The sequence below is a fragment of the Salmo salar genome, chromosome 20, assembly GCF_965601325.2.
Source record: "Salmo salar chromosome 20, fSalSal1, whole genome shotgun sequence".
In the NCBI taxonomy this organism is placed as follows: domain Eukaryota; kingdom Metazoa; phylum Chordata; class Actinopteri; order Salmoniformes; family Salmonidae; genus Salmo; species Salmo salar.
The window spans coordinates 67983765-68003273 of NC_138310.1; the positions used below are offsets into that span (position 1 = coordinate 67983765).

At 52.7% G+C, this 19509-nt stretch overlaps 1 protein-coding gene across 4 annotated transcripts in view; it reads right to left on the reverse strand.

Moving 5' to 3' along the window:
* The window catches only part of LOC106581099 (kin of IRRE-like protein 3), a 331788-nt gene that overhangs the window by 12828 nt on the left and 299451 nt on the right, over nt 1–19509 (reverse strand). For all 4 annotated transcript variants that reach the window (XM_014162832.3, XM_045703859.2, XM_045703858.2 and 1 more), the window contains exons 7-9: nt 5372–5520; nt 5068–5195; nt 4327–4453 (exon numbers count right to left, since the gene is read on the reverse strand). In XM_014162832.3, the coding sequence (XP_014018307.1) occupies nt 4327–4453; nt 5068–5195; nt 5372–5520 (404 nt within the window). The remainder of the gene's footprint in view (nt 1–4326; nt 4454–5067; nt 5196–5371; nt 5521–19509) is intronic.

Here is a 19509-nt window from a genome sequence, read left to right on the forward strand (position 1 = left end):
AGTAAGGTGAGCTTCCTGCCAACTCCCCTCCAACCTGTTCCCTGGCATCTCTTTGCATGTACATAATTGCAGTTTATTACCTGTCTCTTATTAAAATAAATTAGCATTTTAATGAGATTCTGGCAGATGGTCTCTCGGTATGCCACTTCATGCAGGAGACTGGGAGTTTGGTTGCTGATTCTGTGGAATGATTGCTGCTGTCACGACTTCCGCCGAAGTTGGTCCCTCTCCTTGTTCGGGCGGCTTTCGGCGGTCGACGTCATCGACCTTCTAGCCATCGCCGATCCACTTTTCATTTTCCATTGGTTTTGTCTTGTCTTCCATCACACCTGGTTCCAATTCCATCAATTACATGTTGTGTATTTAACCCTCTGTTCCCCCCCATGTCCTTGTCTGTAATTGTTTGTTGTAGTGCTTGTGCACGGTATGCTGGTATTTACCGGGTTTTGTTTGACCCATTTATTGTATTTGTTCTGTTGACAGTGGTTTATGGTTATTAAACACAACCGTTGTAAATCAGTTTCCGCTCTCCTGCGCCTGACTTCTCTGCCGCCAGTAGCATCGCATTACAGCTGCAAACAACACTGCATTGAGCACTATGCCCCAACACCACTGTCTTAGCAGCCTATGGTGGACTGGCATGGGGGCCCGGTCTGTGTGTGTGTGTGTGTGTGTGTGTGTGTGTGTGTGTGTGTGTGTGTGTGTGTGTGTGTGTGTGTGTGTGTGTGTGTGTGTGTGTGTGTGTGTGTGTGTGTGTGTGTGTGTGTGTGTGTGTGTGTGTGGCTGGAATGGGCTTCTGTGGTAAACACACTCAGATCTATTCCTCCCGGGCTGCCCAAGGCGAGCGCTGGTGGCTCGGGAGAATCTGCTCTGTGGATCAGGGCTGTAAATGAGGAATATAATTAGATGGTTTTATCTCCCTGCCTCAGACTGCTGGGGTGTGGTGGCTCCTCCAGAGGAAAGGGAGGTGTGTGTGTGTGTGTGTGTGTGTGTGTGTGTGTGTGTGTGTGTGTGTGTGTGTGTGTGTGGTGTGTGTGTGTGTGTGTGTGTGTGTGTGTGTGTGTGTGTGTGTGTGTGTGTGTGTGTGTGTGTGTGTGCGCAGACTGTCTGATCAGAGAGAGAGGGAGCTGGTGGGTGGTGTGAGGGCTCCAACTGTCGGTGGACACAGTCGATATGGTCGGAGATTTTTTTTAGAGTATGAAATGGGCTGCCTCAAAATCTGATTCTTTGTTATTGTTTGTTCATCACCTTGTCGAAAGAGCCTACGTCAAAGACTGGGCCTTACATTTGCAAACAGAGTTGGAAGTATAGTCTGAGCTTTGCAAAGGTGTGTCCTTTTGTGCTTCCTTGCAACAGCTCATTTCAAAGCACCTCAGAGATGTTGTATTCTATTACAATCTCTGTCACACCCATTTGAATGGTATTTCTCAACTGAGTTATTAATTTGTGCTGGTTTCTTTAAGCTCTGTCTTGGCACTTGGAGAAGGAATGAAATGCTAATTTATTGAGCAAATAAAGACTATGTCTGGCAGAGAAAAATATAACTACAACAACATGGTTGATGCCCCGTGGGAGACTAGAAGGCACATTGGCCCACTTTCTCCATTAATGTGTTAATGTGCTCCCTCTCCCTGGGCTGCCTAACATCTGATTAGACAGACAGAGAGACAGAGAGACAGAGAGACAGAGAGACAGAGAGACAGAGAGACAGAGAGACAGAGAGACAGACAGACAGAGAGACAGAGAGACAGAGAGACAGACAGACAGACAGACAGACAGACAGACAGACAGACAGACAGACAGACAGACAGACAGACAGACAGACAGACAGACAGACAGACAGACAGACAGACAGACAGACAGACAGACAGACAGACAGACAGACAGACAGACAGGAACACACACCTACCAAGACATACACATGTGGAAAGATGGACAGACTCATACCTCTACGAACAAACACTCATTCAAATATAATATGTCCAAGTTCATTGATAGGGACACAAACACATGTAGGCTACAAATCTCAAGCAAAAATTCCGCCATATACCTACTAGTTTTCTCTGTGTGTGTATATTGCACAAGGATGCATTGAACACACGATCAAAAAACAAGCCCAATACAATATCTTCACTCAAACAAATATTGAAGCTCAGACGATATGTTTTTGTGTGAGGATGTTAAACTAGAGCGAGCAATACGTATCCATTAGTGACTTCAACATAAACTGCCTCCCCTGCTAGCTATTTGATTATAATTAAATTACACCAGTCCCCAGGGAAGGAGAGGATTCTCTTGTCTGTGTTGCTGCGCAGTGGGAGTCGTTGACATGCAACGGAAGAAAGAACATATTGACAAATTATAAACACATGCATTTCAATTGTTCGTGTAAAATGATCCAGGCATAAGCCACAGGAAACAAATAGCAAAACATGCAAACACGTACACACACACTCCCCCACACCGTGCATATACTCTTGAGTATTCCTCAGTCTTTCTGAGACACGATCAAGGCATCTCCCAAAATGCACGGTCATCAGTCATGCCCTTCTTTCACTGTCAGATCCAATTGGATCCTATTGGATGTCAAAGACTGCAGGTTGATGAGGGCTGAGGAGGATACAGATTCATCTGCCATAAAGAAGACAACTTAAAACAATCAAGCAGCAAACCATGGGAGAGTCCTCTCCACATGCTGCCACTTCAAACACTCTGTTTGTGCTTCCTCGGCTTGACAATCTGATTTGCTGAGAGGACTGGGCAGGTTAGAAATGGGAACATTTCGACTGAGGACCCATTGTGTGGTTTTAAGAAAGCGTGGATTTCAATTGTTCAGACTGTAACAAAGAATTTGGTTTTTTAATGTCAGAGACAGATCCAGGCCGTGAGGCAAGAGAGGCAGAAGAACAGGCGAACATAAACAAATAAAAGAGAACTAAACACCAATAAAGAAGCGCATAACGCTTGACTGAAGTTTCATAACGCTTGACTGAAGTTTCATAACGCTTGACTGAAGTTTGACTGAAGTTTGACTGAAGTTTGACTGAAGTTTGACTGAAGTTTGCAGAGACCAAGCAAACATTTTCCACTTTGTGTTATTTTTCCCAATGTGTGTTCTATGAGTTATGTTATCACTATTATTATTAAAACAATGCATCTTCTCTTTGTATCGTGTTGTATACAAAAGTAACGCAATCCCCATAGCTCGTTGTACATGAAAGAAAGAACAATTAATTTGGAAAAATAAACTTGAACAGAGATTTTGTTTACTACTCCAGACAGTAAAAGGATGCTGGGATAAAACAAAACTGTTAAGATGTAAATTAGGAATGACTTTGCTCCATACTATTGGAGCTCTGATCTTGAACAGAACTAGGCTATTGATAGAAAAGGGGCTCATAGCACACACTAGTGGTTGTAATCCAATGACGAAATGGGCATTTTGATGCCATTCTCTCTGATGCTCAGCTACTGTACAAGTTTAAAAATAAGCAACAACGCTGCTAACAACAGACATTGTACGATTGCATTCAAGATATCCAATATATTGTTGAGGACAATACCTCACCAAAATCCTTTTGTCCTTTACTTCTATCTACCACCCATGCAAACGGACATGGTGAGAAAATGCCCTTTAAAGAACGTGTAAATTCTGCGACTGAAAGCTGCTGCAACACTAATGCACGCTCTGTGCATACCAAGCGGTGTTAATGAAGTCATTTGTCTGTGAGTTGCGGGGTCTCCCACCATTCCATTGCTCGGCATTCATTAGTCAGTCACGGCCTGAAAACGCCAACCTCCCTCTCCTCGACTCCTACAGAATCTAATCAGCATTAAAGCACATTTCCTGTGTTTAAGGAATATAATGCAATATCCTGGATGTGCTAGCTATATTATCCATCCATCTCTGTGTCTTTCTAAGGACTGATGAAACATAATGGAAAATAAAATGTCAAGGAAATACATTTTCATGCATCTGTTACACACGTTACCACCAGATCAATGCTGTGAATCTCTCTGCTGTAGGCTACTACGCACTGTAGCAGAGATGTCTGCAGAGTTGAATTTGAAACCTTTTTCTAGAGTAAATACTGTACATTGAGAGATGGCCCCACTGCATACATTTATTCAGAGCTTGAACACCTAGAGAGACCTAATAGCAAACCTCCTTCCCCCGTATTGTTGGAAAGTCTTTGGGGTGAAGATATGTTTTTGTGTGTAAACCACAGACGATGCTCAGTACAGGCTGTAGTGATAAATTGCTTTCTTCTTAGCAGATGTGACCCACAAACCTCTCAAAACATTCCTGACCAGTGTGACACTTACCGTTGACGGTGAGAGAAACCTCCTTTTCCCCGGCGCCGACTCGCGGAACCACGGCACGGCACACATATTTCCCAGCATCTTCCTGCCTCACAGCCTTGAGTGTCAGGATGTTCTCGTTGCTTAGTACCTGCCGCACGGAGGTCAAGAGTCACTGAATGAGCAGCGAGAGGTCACCTTCTCATTTGAGGCAGCACAAAGCAGCCTATGCTCCTCTTAATGCCTTAAAGGTCACCTCTCTTCTATTATTAAAATCCAATTTGGGACCAGGCTCATACGAGAGAGGGGCGGTTTTGGTCTCCATCTCCAGGCTCGGAAGTTTGATGTGTACGGAGTTGAGGAATGAGCCTGGCTGGCAGATCAATTGCATGCCCCTTTGCTCACCTCAACACATCTCCGGCCAGGAGTCAGGGAGCAGGGCTGCTAACGAGCCCGAACCGCTAGCTGCCTCAGGATTTTGAGATTAATGAGATTTTGAAAACAACTGATTTGAGCTCAAAGGGCACTGCTTTGTCACCTGAATCCTGCATGACTGCTGCGGTTAGATTTTTTATAATTAATGAAGTTACTGCTGTGGCCAGCATGATATGGGGGTGGTTGTGAACAACATACCAATATAAAGTAAATGTCATTGAAAGTATAGGCTAACCTGATTGGAACAATGGATCACAATCTACAGTGTATTGCACCTAGTCAAAACATAATCAAGAAATGATGAAAGACATTGGATAAGGGAATACTTACCACTCCAGAGCCCCTCTTCATCCAGACGATGGTGAGGGAGGGGTTTCCAGTCCAGGCACAGTTGAATACAGCATCAGACCCCAGATCCACCTGTAAGGACTGGGGCTCTGCAGCCATGCGTGGACCAACTGCAGGAACACAGACACAGTCAGTAAATTCAACACAACGCCACCAGCAACACAGAACACTCTATAACACAGTGCCATACGGTCAGCTACAGAATGTATCTAAATAGGATGCATAACATTGGGTGGACATCAATATTGGTTAGCCACAGAAAGAGCAACACAGTAGTAGCACTCACAGTAGACGTCGACGTTGCGGCTGATGTTGGTGCTGCCCAGAGGGTTGGTGACCTCACAGGAGACTGGCTCGGTGAAGAAGGAATGGTCCACAATGACCTCATAGGTGTCCCCAGAGACCTCCTTTATCACATTGCCTCCTTTGGCCCACCTGTAGTGAAGGGAAAGAAAGAAAGAAAGAAAGAAAGAAGAGAGAGAGAGAGAGAGAGAGAGGAGAGAGAGAGAGAGAGAGAGAGAGAGGAGAGAGAGAGAGAGGAGAGAGAGAGGAGAGAGAGAGAGAGAGGAGAGAGAGAGAGAGAGAGAGAGAGAGAGAGAGAGAGAGAGAGAGAGAGAGAGAGAGAGAGAGAGAATTAGCAAATTGCTTTGACCTTAAAGTTGACCTATGGTCGCCTGGCCTATAGTTGTCAGAAAATACTCTGCTGAGGGCCCAGAAGACATTTTGAACACACGTTACCACCAGACCAATATGAAGAATGGGTTGCTTCTGACTAATAACGTTTCAGTCCCAGTCATCAGTGAGGGATGATGGCACCTGTCTGAAGGATGAGAGGATGAGGGGAGAGGAGGGAGGGATGAAACATTAAGACAGTTTCTCTCCTTCCATGTCAAGACCACGTTGTTCTCTGAATAAACCATTCCTGTGCAGGTTCTCTGCTGGCTTCAGCATATTTTTGTGGCAGCCATCCAGCCATCCATCCCCTGACGATTCCAGCAGACACGTACTGTAGGGTAGAGTCACCCTGACGATGCCGGCGGACACGTACTGTATGGTAGAGTCCCCCTGACGATGCCGGCTGACATGTACTGTATGGTAGAGTCCCCCTGACGATGCAGGCTGACACGACTGTATGGTAGAGTCACCCTGACGATGCAGGCTGACACGTACTGTATGGTAGAGTCCCCCCCTGACGATGCCGACTGACACGTACTGTATGGTAGAGTCCCCCTGACGATGCCGGCTGACACGTACTGTATGGTAGAGTCCCCCTGACGATGCCGACTGACACGTACTGTATGGTAGAGTCCCCCTGACGATGCCGGCTGACACGTACTGTATGGTAGAGTCCCCCTGACGATGCCGACTGACACGTACTGTATGGTAGAGTCCCCCTGACGATGCAGGCTGACACGTACTGTATGGTAGAGTCCCCCCCTGACGATGCCGACTGACACGTACTGTATGGTAGAGTCCCCCTGACGATGCCGACTGACACGTACTGTATGGTAGAGTCCCCCTGACGATGCCGGCTGACACGTACTGTATGGTAGAGTCCCCCTGACGATGCTGGCTGACACGTACTGTATGGTAGAGTCCCCCTGACGATGCAGGCTGACACGTACTGTATGGTAGAGTCCCCCTGACGATGCAGGCTGACACGTACTGTATGGTAGAGTCACCCTGACGATGCAGGCTGACACGTACTGTATGGTAGAGTCCCCCTGACGATGCCGGCTGACACGTACTGTATGGTAGAGTCACCTTGACGATGCAGGCTGACACGTACTGTATGGTAGAGTCCCCCCTGACGATGCCGACTGACACGTACTGTATGGTAGAGTCCCCCTGACGATGCTGGCTGACACGTACTGTATGGTAGAGTCCCCCTGATGATGCAGGCTGACACGTACTGTATGGTAGAGTCACCCTGACGATGCAGGCTGACACGTACTGGATGGTAGAGTCACCCTGACGATGCAGGCTGACACGTACTGTATGGTAGAGTCCCCCTGACGATGCCGGCTGACACGTACTGTATGGTAGAGTCACCTTGACGATGCAGGCTGACACGTACTGTATGGTAGAGTCCCCCCCTGACGATGCCGACTGACACGTACTGTATGGTAGAGTCCCCCCTGACGATGCAGGCTGACACGTACTGTATGGTAGAGTCCCCCCTGACGATGCAGGCTGACACGTACTGTATGGTAGAGTCCCCCCTGACGATGGACGATGCAGGCTGACACGTACTGTATGGTAGAGTCCCCCCTGACGATGCCGACTGACACGTACTGTATGGTAGAGTCCCCCCTGACGATGCCGACTGACACGTAGTCCCCCCCTGACGATGCCGACTGACATGTACTGTATGGTAGAGTCCCCCTGACGATGCAGGCTGACACGTACTGTATGGTAGAGTCACCCTGACGATGCAGGCTGACACGTACTGTATGGTAGAGTCCCCCTGACGATGCCGACTGACACGTACTGTATGGTAGAGTCCCCCTGACGATGCTGGCTGACATGTACTGTATGGTAGAGTCCCCCTGACGATGCAGACTGACACGTACTGTATGGTAGAGTCCCCCTGACGATGCTGGCTGACATGTACTGTATGGTAGAGTCCCCCTGACGATGCCGACTGACACGTACTGTATGGTAGAGTCCCCCCTGACGATGCCGACTGACACGTAGTCCCCCCCTGACGATGCCGACTGACACGTACAGTATGGTAGAGTCCCCCTGACGATGCAGGCTGACACGTACTGTATGGTAGAGTCACCCTGACGATGCAGGCTGACACGTACTGTATGGTAGAGTCCCCCTGACGATGCAGGCTGACACGTACTGTATGGTAGAGTCCCCCTGACGATGCCGACTGACACGTACTGTATGGTAGAGTCCCCCCTGACGATGCCGGCTGACACGTAGTCCCCCCCTGACGATGCCGACTGACATGTACTGTATGGTAGAGTCCCCCTGACGATGCAGGCTGACACGTACTGTATGGTAGAGTCCCCCTGACGATGCCGGCTGACACGTACTGTATGGTAGAGTCCCCCTGACGATGCCGACTGACACGTACTGTATGGTAGAGTCCCCCTGACGATGCCGGCTGACACGTACTGTATGGTAGAGTCACCCTGACGATGCCGGCTGACACGTACTGTATGGTAGAGTCCCCCTGACGATGCCGGCTGACATGTACTGTATGGTAGAGTCCCCCTGACGATGCCGGCTGACACGTACTGTATGGTAGAGTCCCCCTGACGATGCAGGCTGACACGTACTGTATGGTAGAGTCCCCCTGACGATGCCGGCTGACACGTACTGTATGGTAGAGTCCCCCTGACGATGCCGGCTGACACGTACTGTATGGTAGAGTCCCCCTGACGATGCAGGCTGACACGTACTGTATGGTAGAGTCCCCCCCTGACGATGCCGACTGACACGTACTGTATGGTAGAGTCCCCCTGACGATGCCGACTGACACGTACTGTATGGTAGAGTCCCCCTGACGATGCCGGCTGACACGTACTGTATGGTAGAGTCCCCCTGACGATGCCGGCTGACACGTACTGTATGGTAGAGTCACCCTGACGATGCAGGCTGACACGTACTGTATGGTAGAGTCCCCCTGACGATGCAGGCTGACACGTACTGTATGGTAGAGTCCCCCCCTGACGATGCCGACTGACACGTACTGTATGGTAGAGTCCCCCTGACGATGCCGACTGACACGTACTGTATGGTAGAGTCCCCCTGACGATGCCGGCTGACACGTACTGTATGGTAGAGTCCCCCTGACGATGCTGGCTGACACGTACTGTATGGTAGAGTCCCCCTGACGATGCAGGCTGACACGTACTGTATGGTAGAGTCACCCTGACGATGCAGGCTGACACGTACTGTATGGTAGAGTCCCCCTGACGATGCCGGCTGACACGTACTGTATGGTAGAGTCCCCCTGACGATGCCGGCTGACACGTACTGTATGGTAGAGTCCCCCTGACGATGCAGGCTGACACGTACTGTATGGTAGAGTCCCCCCCTGACGATGCCGGCTGACACGTACTGTATGGTAGAGTCCCCCCTGACGATGCAGGCTGACACGTACTGTATGGTAGAGTCCCCCCTGACGATGCAGGCTGACACGTACTGTATGGTAGAGTCCCCCTGACGATGCCGACTGACACGTACTGTATGGTAGAGTCCCCCCTGACGATGCAGACTGACACGTACTGTATGGTAGAGTCCCCCTGACGATGCCGGCTGACATGTACTGTATGGTAGAGTCCCCCTGACGATGCCGACTGACACGTACTGTATGGTAGAGTCCCCCCCTGACGATGCCGACTGACATGTACTGTATGGTAGAGTCCCCCTGACGATGCCGACTGACACGTACTGTATGGTAGAGTCCCCCCTGACGATGCCGGCTGACACGTACTGTATGGTAGAGTCCCCCTGACGATGCCGACTGACACGTACTGTATGGTAGAGTCCCCCCTGACGATGCCGACTGACACGTACTGTATGGTAGAGTCCCCCTGACGATGCCGGCTGACACGTACTGTATGGTAGAGTCCCCCTGACGATGCCGGCTGACACGTACTGTATGGTAGAGTCCCCCTGACGATGCCGGCTGACACGTACTGTATGGTAGAGTCCCCCTGACGATGCCGACTGACACGTACTGTATGGTAGAGTCCCCCTGACGATGCCGACTGACACGTACTGTATGGTAGAGTCCCCCCTGACGATGCAGGCTGACACGTACTGTATGGTAGAGTCCCCCCCTGACGATGCCGACTGACACGTACTGTATGGTAGAGTCCCCCTGACGATGCTGGCTGACACGTACTGTATGGTAGAGTCCCCCTGACGATGCCGGCTGACACGTACTGTATGGTAGAGTCCCCCTGACGATGCAGGCTGACACGTACTGTATGGTAGAGTCCCCCTGACGATGCCGGCTGACACGTACTGTATGGTAGAGTCCCCCTGACGATGCAGGCTGACACGTACTGTATGGTAGAGTCCCCCCCTGACGATGCCGACTGACACGTACTGTATGGTAGAGTCCCCCTGACGATGCCGACTGACACGTACTGTATGGTAGAGTCCCCCTGACGATTCCGGCTGACACGTACTGTATGGTAGAGTCCCCCTGACGATGCAGGCTGACACGTACTGTATGGTAGAGTCCCCCTGACGATGCAGGCTGACACGTACTGTATGGTAGAGTCCCCCTGACGATGCCGGCTGACACGTACTGTATGGTAGAGTCACCTTGACGATGCAGGCTGACACGTACTGTATGGTAGAGTCCCCCCCTGACGATGCCGACTGACACGTACTGTATGGTAGAGTCGCCCTGACGATGCTGGCTGACACGTACTGTATGGTAGAGTCCCCCTGACGATGCCGGCTGACACGTACTGTATGGTAGAGTCCCCCTGACGATGCAGGCTGACACGTACTGTATGGTAGAGTCCCCCTGACGATGCCGACTGACACGTACTGTATGGTAGAGTCCCCCTGACGATGCAGGCTGACACGTACTGTATGGTAGAGTCCCCCCCTGACGATGCCGACTGACACGTACTGTATGGTAGAGTCCCCCTGACGATGCCGACTGACACGTACTGTATGGTAGAGTCCCCCTGACGATGCCGGCTGACACGTACTGTATGGTAGAGTCCCCCTGACGATGCAGGCTGACACGTACTGTATGGTAGAGTCACCCTGACGATGCAGGCTGACACGTACTGTATGGTAGAGTCCCCCTGACGATGCCGGCTGACACGTACTGTATGGTAGAGTCACCTTGACGATGCAGGCTGACACGTACTGTATGGTAGAGTCCCCCCCTGACGATGCCGACTGACACGTACTGTATGGTAGAGTCCCCCCTGACGATGCAGGCTGACACGTACTGTATGGTAGAGTCCCCCCTGACGATGCAGGCTGACACGTACTGTATGGTAGAGTCCCCCCTGACGATGCCGACTGACACGTACTGTATGGTAGAGTCCCCCCTGACGATGCCGACTGACACGTACTGTATGGTAGAGTCCCCCCTGACGATGCCGGCTGACACGTACTGTATGGTAGAGTCCCCCTGACGATGCTGGCTGACACGTACTGTATGGTAGAGTCCCCCTGACGATGCCGACTGACACGTACTGTATGGTAGAGTCCCCCTGACGATGCAGACTGACACGTACTGTATGGTAGAGTCCCCCTGACGATGCTGGCTGACATGTACTGTATGGTAGAGTCCCCCTGACGATGCCGGCTGACACGTACTGTATGGTAGAGTCCCCCTGACGATGCCGACTGACACGTACTGTATGGTAGAGTCACCCTGACGATGCAGGCTGACACGTACTGTATGGTAGAGTCCCCTGACGATGCCGGCTGACACGTACTGTATGGTAGAGTCACCTTGACGATGCAGGCTGACACGTACTGTATGGTAGAGTCCCCCCCTGACGATGCCGACTGAAACGTACTGTATGGTAGAGTCCCCCCTGACGATGCAGGCTGACACGTACTGTATGGTAGAGTCCCCCCTGACGATGCCGACTGACACGTACTGTATGTTAGAGCCCCCCCTGACGATGCCGGCCTACACGTAGTCCCCCCCTGACGATGCCGACTGACACGTACTGTATGGTAGAGTCACCCTGACGATGCAGGCTGACACGTACTGTATGGTAGAGTCCCCCTGACGATGCCGGCTGACACGTACTGTATGGTAGAGTCCCCCTGACGATGCAGGCTGACACGTACTGTATGGTAGAGTCCCCCTGACGATGCAGGACTGACACGTACTGTATGGTAGAGTCACCCTGACGATGCAGGCTGACACGTACTGTATGGTAGAGTCCCCCCCTGACGATGCCGACTGACACGTACTGTATGGTAGAGTCCCCCTGACGATGCCGACTGACACGTACTGTATGGTAGAGTCCCCCTGACGATGCCGGCTGACACGTACTGTATGGTAGAGTCCCCCTGACGATGCTGGCTGACACGTACTGTATGGTAGAGTCCCCCTGATGATGCAGGCTGACACGTACTGTATGGTAGAGTCACCCTGACGATGCAGGCTGACACGTACTGTATGGTAGAGTCACCCTGACGATGCAGGCTGACACGTACTGTATGGTAGAGTCCCCCTGACGATGCCGGCTGACACGTACTGTATGGTAGAGTCACCTTGACGATGCAGGCTGACACGTACTGTATGGTAGAGTCCCCCCCTGACGATGCCGACTGACACGTACTGTATGGTAGAGTCCCCCCTGACGATGCAGGCTGACACGTACTGTATGGTAGAGTCCCCCCTGACGATGCAGGCTGACACGTACTGTATGGTAGAGTCCCCCCTGACGATGCCGACTGACACGTACTGTATGGTAGAGTCCCCCCTGACGATGCCGGCTGACACGTAGTCCCCCCCTGACGATGCCGACTGACATGTACTGTATGGTAGAGTCCCCCTGACGATGCAGGCTGACACGTACTGTATGGTAGAGTCACCCTGACGATGCAGGCTGACACGTACGGTATGGTAGAGTCCCCCTGACAATGCCGACTGACACGTACTGTATGGTAGAGTCCCCCTGACGATGCTGGCTGACATGTACTGTATGGTAGAGTCCCCCCCTGACGATGATGACTGACACGTACTGTATGGTAGAGTCCCCCTGACGATGCCGGCTGACACGTACTGTATGGTAGAGTCCCCCTGACGATGCAGGCTGACACGTACTGTATGGTAGAGTCCCCCTGACGATGCCGACTGACACGTACTGTATGGTAGAGTCCCCCTGACGATGCCGGCTGACACGTACTGTATGGTAGAGTCCCCCTGATGATGCAGGCTGACACGTACTGTATGGTAGAGTCACCCTGACGATGCAGGCTGACACGTACTGTATGGTAGAGTCACCCTGACGATGCAGGCTGACACGTACTGTATGGTAGAGTCCCCCTGACGATGCCTGCTGACACGTACTGTATGGTAGAGTCACCTTGACGATGCAGGCTGACACGTACTGTATGGTAGAGTCCCCCCCTGACGATGCCGACTGACACGTACTGTATGGTAGAGTCCCCCCTGACGATGCAGGCTGACACGTACTGTATGGTAGAGTCCCCCCTGACGATGCAGGCTGACACGTACTGTATGGTAGAGTCCCCCCTGACGATGCCGACTGACACGTACTGTATGGTAGAGTCCCCCCTGACGATGCCGGCTGACACGTAGTCCCCCCCTGACGATGCCGACTGACATGTACTGTATGGTAGAGTCCCCCTGACGATGCAGGCTGACACGTACTGTATGGTAGAGTCACCCTGACGATGCAGGCTGACACGTACGGTATGGTAGAGTCCCCCTGACAATGCCGACTGACACGTACTGTATGGTAGAGTCCCCCTGACGATGCTGGCTGACATGTACTGTATGGTAGAGTCCCCTTGACGATGCAGACTGACACGTACTGTATGGTAGAGTCCCCTGACGATGCTGGCTGACATGTACTGTATGGTAGAGTCCCCCTGACGATGCCGACTGACACGTACTGTATTGTAGAGTCCCCCCCTGACGATTCCGACTGACATGTACTGTATGGTAGATTCCCCCTGACGATGCAGACTGACACGTACTGTATGGTAGAGTCCCCCTGACGATGCTGGCTGACATGTACTGTATGGTAGAGTCCCCCTGACGATGCCGGCTGACACGTACTGTATGGTAGAGTCCCCCTGACGATGCCGACTGACACGTACTGTAAGGTAGAGTCCCCCCTGACGATGCCGACTGACAAGTACTGTATGGTAGAGTCCCTCTGACGATGCCGACTGACACGTACTGTATGGTAGAGTCCCCCCTGATGATGCCGACTGACACGTACTGTATGGTAGAGTCCCCCTGACGATGCCGACTGACACGTACTGTATGGTAGAGTCCCCCCTGACGATGCCGGCTGACACGTAGTCCCCCCCTGACGATGCCGACTGACATGTACTGTATGGTAGAGTCCCCCTGACGATGCAGGCTGACACGTACTGTATGGTAGAGTCACCCTGACGATGCAGGCTGACACGTACGGTATGGTAGAGTCCCCCTGACAATGCCGACTGACACGTACTGTATGGTAGAGTCCCCCTGACGATGCTGGCTGACATGTACTGTATGGTAGAGTCCCCTTGACGATGCAGACTGACACGTACTGTATGGTAGAGTCCCCTGACGATGCTGGCTGACATGTACTGTATGGTAGAGTCCCCCTGACGATGCCGACTGACACGTACTGTATTGTAGAGTCCCCCCCTGACGATGCCGACTGACATGTAGTGTATGGTAGATTCCCCCTGACGATGCAGACTGACACGTACTGTATGGTAGAGTCCCCCTGACGATGCTGGCTGACATGTACTGTATGGTAGAGTCCCCCTGACGATGCCGGCTGACACGTACTGTATGGTAGAGTCCCCCTGACGATGCCGACTGACACGTACTGTAAGGTAGAGTCCCCCCTGACGATGCCGACTGACAAGTACTGTATGGTAGAGTCCCTCTGACGATGCCGACTGACACGTACTGTATGGTAGAGTCCCCCCTGATGATGCCGACTGACACGTACTGTATGGTAGAGTCCCCCTGACGATGCCGACTGACACGTACTGTATGGTAGAGTCCCCCCTGACGATGCCGACTGACACGTACTGTATGGTAGAGTCCCCCTGACGATGCCGGCTGACACGTACTGTATGGTAGAGTCCCCCTGACGATGCCGGCTGACACGTACTGTATGGTAGAGTCCCCCTGACGATGCCGACTGACACGTACTGTATGGTAGAGTCCCCCTGACGATGCCGACTGACACGTACTGTATGGTAGAGTCCCCCCTGACGATGCAGGCTGACACGTACTGTATGGTAGAGTGTCCCCCTGACGATGCCGACTGACACGTACTGTATGGTAGAGTCGCCCTGACGATGCTGGCTGACACGTACTGTATGGTAGAGTCCCCCTGACGATGCCGGCTGACACGTACTGTATGGTAGAGTCCCCCTGACGATGCAGGCTGACACGTACTGAATGGTAGAGTCCCCCTGACGATGCCGACTGACACGTACTGTATGGTAGAGTCCCCCTGACGATGCCGGCTGACACGTACTGTATGGTGGAGTCCCCCTGACGATGCAGGCTGACACGTACTGAATGGTAGAGTCCCCCTGACGATGCCGACTGACACGTACTGTATGGTAGAGTCCCCCTGATGATGCCGACTGACACGTACTGTATGGTGGAGTCCCCCTGACGATGCAGGCTGACACGTACTGTATGGTAGAGTCCCCCTGACGATGCCGACTGACACGTACTGTATGGTAGAGTCCCCCTGACGATGCCGGCTGACACGTACTGTATGGTAGAGTCCCCCTGACGATGCTGGCTGACAAGTACTGTATGGTAGAGTCCCCCTGATGATGCAGGCTGACACGTACTGTATGGTAGAGTCACCCTGACGATGCAGGAAGACACGTACTGTATGGTAGAGTCACCCTGACGATGCAGGCTGACACGTACTGTATGGTAGAAACCCCCTGACGATGCCGGCTAACATGTACTGTATGGTAGAGTCCCCCTGACGATGCCGACTGACACGTACTGTATGGTAGAGTCCCCCTGACGATGCCGACTGACACGTACTGTATGGTAGAGTCACCCTGACGATGCAGGCTGACACGTACTGTATGGTAGAGTCCCCCTGACGATGCAGGCTGACACGTACTGTATGGTAGAGTCCCCCCCTGACGATGCCGACTGACACGTACTGTATGGTAGAGTCCCCCTGACGGTGCCGACTGACACGTACTGTATGGTAGAGTCCCCCTGACGATGCCGGCTGACACGTACTGCATGGTAGAGTTCCCCTGACGATGCTGGCTGACACGTACTGTATGGTAGAGTGCCCCTGTTGATGCAGGCTGACACGTACTGTATGGTAGAGTCACCCTGACGATGCAGGCTGACACGTACTGTATGGTAGAGTCACCCTGACGATGCAGGCTGACACGTACTGTACGGTAGAGTCACCCTGACGATGCCGGCTGACACGTACTGTATGGTAGAGTCACCTTGACGATGCAGGCTGACACGTACTGTATGGTAGAGTCCCCCCCAGACGATGCCGACTGACACGTACTGTATGGTAGAGTCCCCCCTGACGATGCAGGCTGACACGTACTGTATGGTAGATTCCCCCCTGACGATGCAGGCTGACACGTACTGTATGGTAGAGTCCCCCTGACGATGCCGACTGACACGTACTGTATGGTAGAGTCCCCCCTGACGATGCAGACTGACACGTACTGTATGGTAGAGTCCCCCTGACGATGCCGGCTGACATGTACTGTATGGTAGAGTCCCCCTGACGATGCCGACTGACACGTACTGTATGGTAGAGTCCCCCCCTGACGATGCCGACTGACATGTACTGTATGGTAGAGTCCCCCTGACGATGCCGACTGACACGTACTGTATGGTAGAGTCCCCCCTGACGATGCCGACTGACACGTACTGTATGGTAGAGTCCCCCTGACGATGCCGACTGACACGTACTGTATGGTATAGTCCCCCCTGACGATGCCGACTGACACGTACTGTATGGTAGAGTCCCCCTGACGATGCCGGCTGACACGTACTGTATGGTAGAGTCCCCCTGACGATGCCGGCTGACACGTACTGTATGGTAGAGTCCCCCTGACGATGCCGACTGACACGTACTGTATGGTAGAGTCCCCCTGACGATGCCGACTGACACGTACTGTATGGTAGAGTCCCCCCTGACGATGCAGGCTGACACGTACTGTATGGTAGAGTCCCCCCCTGACGATGATGACTGACACGTACTGTATGGTAGAGTCGCCCTGACGATGCTGGCTGACACGTACTGTATGGTAGAGTCCCCCTGACAATGCCGGCTGACACGTACTGTATGGTAGAGTCCCCCTGACGATGCAGGCTGACACGTACTGTATGGTAGAGTCCCCCTGACGATGCCGACTGACACGTACTTTATGGTAGAGTCCCCCTGACGATGCCGGCTGACACGTACTGTATGGTAGAGTCCCCCTGACGATGCCGACTGACACGTACTGTATGGTAGAGTCCCCCTGACGATGCCGGCTGACACGTACTGTATGGTAGAGTCCCCCTGACGATGCAGGCTGACACGTACTGTATGGTAGAGACACCCTGACGATGCAGGCTGACACGTACTGTATGGTAGAGTCCCCCTGACGATGTCGGCTGACACGTACTGTATGGTAGAGTCACCTTGACGATGCAGGCTGACACGTACTGTATGGTAGAGTCCCCCCCTGACGATGCCGACTGACACGTACTGTATGGTAGAGTCCCCCCTGACGATGCAGGCTGACACGTACTGTATGGTAGAGTCCCCCCTGACGATGCAGGCTGACACGTACTGTATGGTAGAGTCCCCCCTGACGATGCCGACTGACACGTACTGTATGGTAGAGTCCCCCCTGACGATGCCGACTGACACGTACTGTATGGTAGAGTCCCCCCTGACGATGCCGGCTGACACGTAGTCCCCCCCTGACGATGCCGACTGACACGTACTGTATGGTAGAGTCCCCCTGACGACGCTGGCTGACATGTACTGTATGGTAGAGTCCCCCTGACGATGCAGACTGACACGTACTGTATGGTAGAGTCCCCTGACGATGCTGGCTGACATGTACTGTATGGTAGAGTCCCCCTGACGATGCCGACTGACACGTACTGTATGGTAGAGTCCCCCTGACGATGCCGACTGACATGTACTGTATGGTAGATTCCCCCTGACGATGCAGACTGACACGTACTGTATGGTAGAGTCCCCCTGACGATGCTGGCTGACATGTACTGTATGGTAGAGTCCCCCTGACGATGCCGGCTGACACGTACTGTATGGTAGAGTCCCCCTGACGATGCCGACTGACACGTACTGTATGGTAGAGTCACCCTGACGATGCAGGCTGACACGTACTGTATGGTAGAGTCCCCTGACGATGCCGGCTGACACGTACTGTATGGTAGAGTCACCTTGACGATGCAGGCTGACACGTACTGTATGGTAGAGTCCCCCCCTGACGATGCCGACTGAAACGTACTGTATGGTAGAGTCCCCCCTGACGATGCAGGCTGACACGTACTGTATGGTAGAGTCCCCCCTGACGATGCCGACTGACACGTACTGTATGGTAGAGCCCCCCCTGACGATGCCGGCCTACACGTAGTCCCCCCCTGACGATGCCGACTGACATGTACTGTATGGTAGAGTCCCCCTGACGATGCCGACTGACACGTACTGTATGGTAGAGTCCCCCTGACGATGCCGACTGACATGTACTGTATGGTAGATTCCCCCTGACGATGCAGACTGACACGTACTGTATGGTAGAGTCCCCCTGACGATGCTGGCTGACATGTACTGTATGGTAGAGTCCCCCTGACGATGCCGGCTGACACGTACTGTATGGTAGAGTCCCCCTGACGATGCCGACTGACACGTACTGTATGGTAGAGTCACCCTGACGATGCAGGCTGACACGTACTGTATGGTAGAGTCCCCTGACGATGCCGGCTGACACGTACTGTATGGTAGAGTCACCTTGACGATGCAGGCTGACACGTACTGTATGGTAGAGTCCCCCCCTGACGATGCCGACTGAAACGTACTGTATGGTAGAGTCCCCCCTGACGATGCAGGCTGACACGTACTGTATGGTAGAGTCCCCCCTGACGATGCCGACTGACACGTACTGTATGGTAGAGCCCCCCCTGACGATGCCGGCCTACACGTAGTCCCCCCCTGACGATGCCGACTGACATGTACTGTATGGTAGAGTCACCCTGACGATGCAGGCTGACACGTACGGTATGGTAGAGTCCCCCTGACGATGCCGACTGACACGTAATGTAGGGTAGAGTCCCCCCTGACGATGCAGGCTGACACGTACTGTTTCGTAGAGTCCCCCCCTGACGATGATGACTGACACGTACTGTATGGTAGAGTCGCCCTGACGATGCCGGCTAACACGTACTGTATGGTAGAGTCCCCCCCTGACGATGCCGACTGACACGTACTGTATGGTAGAGTCCCGCTGACGATGCCGACTGACACGTACTGTATGGTAGAGTCCCCCTGACGATGCCGGCTGACACGTACTGTATGGTAGAGTCCCCCTGACGATGCTGGCTGACACGTACTGTATGGTAGAGTCCCCCTGATGATGCAGGCTGACACGTACTGTATGGTAGAGTCACCCTGACGATGCAGGCTGACACGTACTGTATGGTAGAGTCACCCTGACGATGCAGGCTGACAC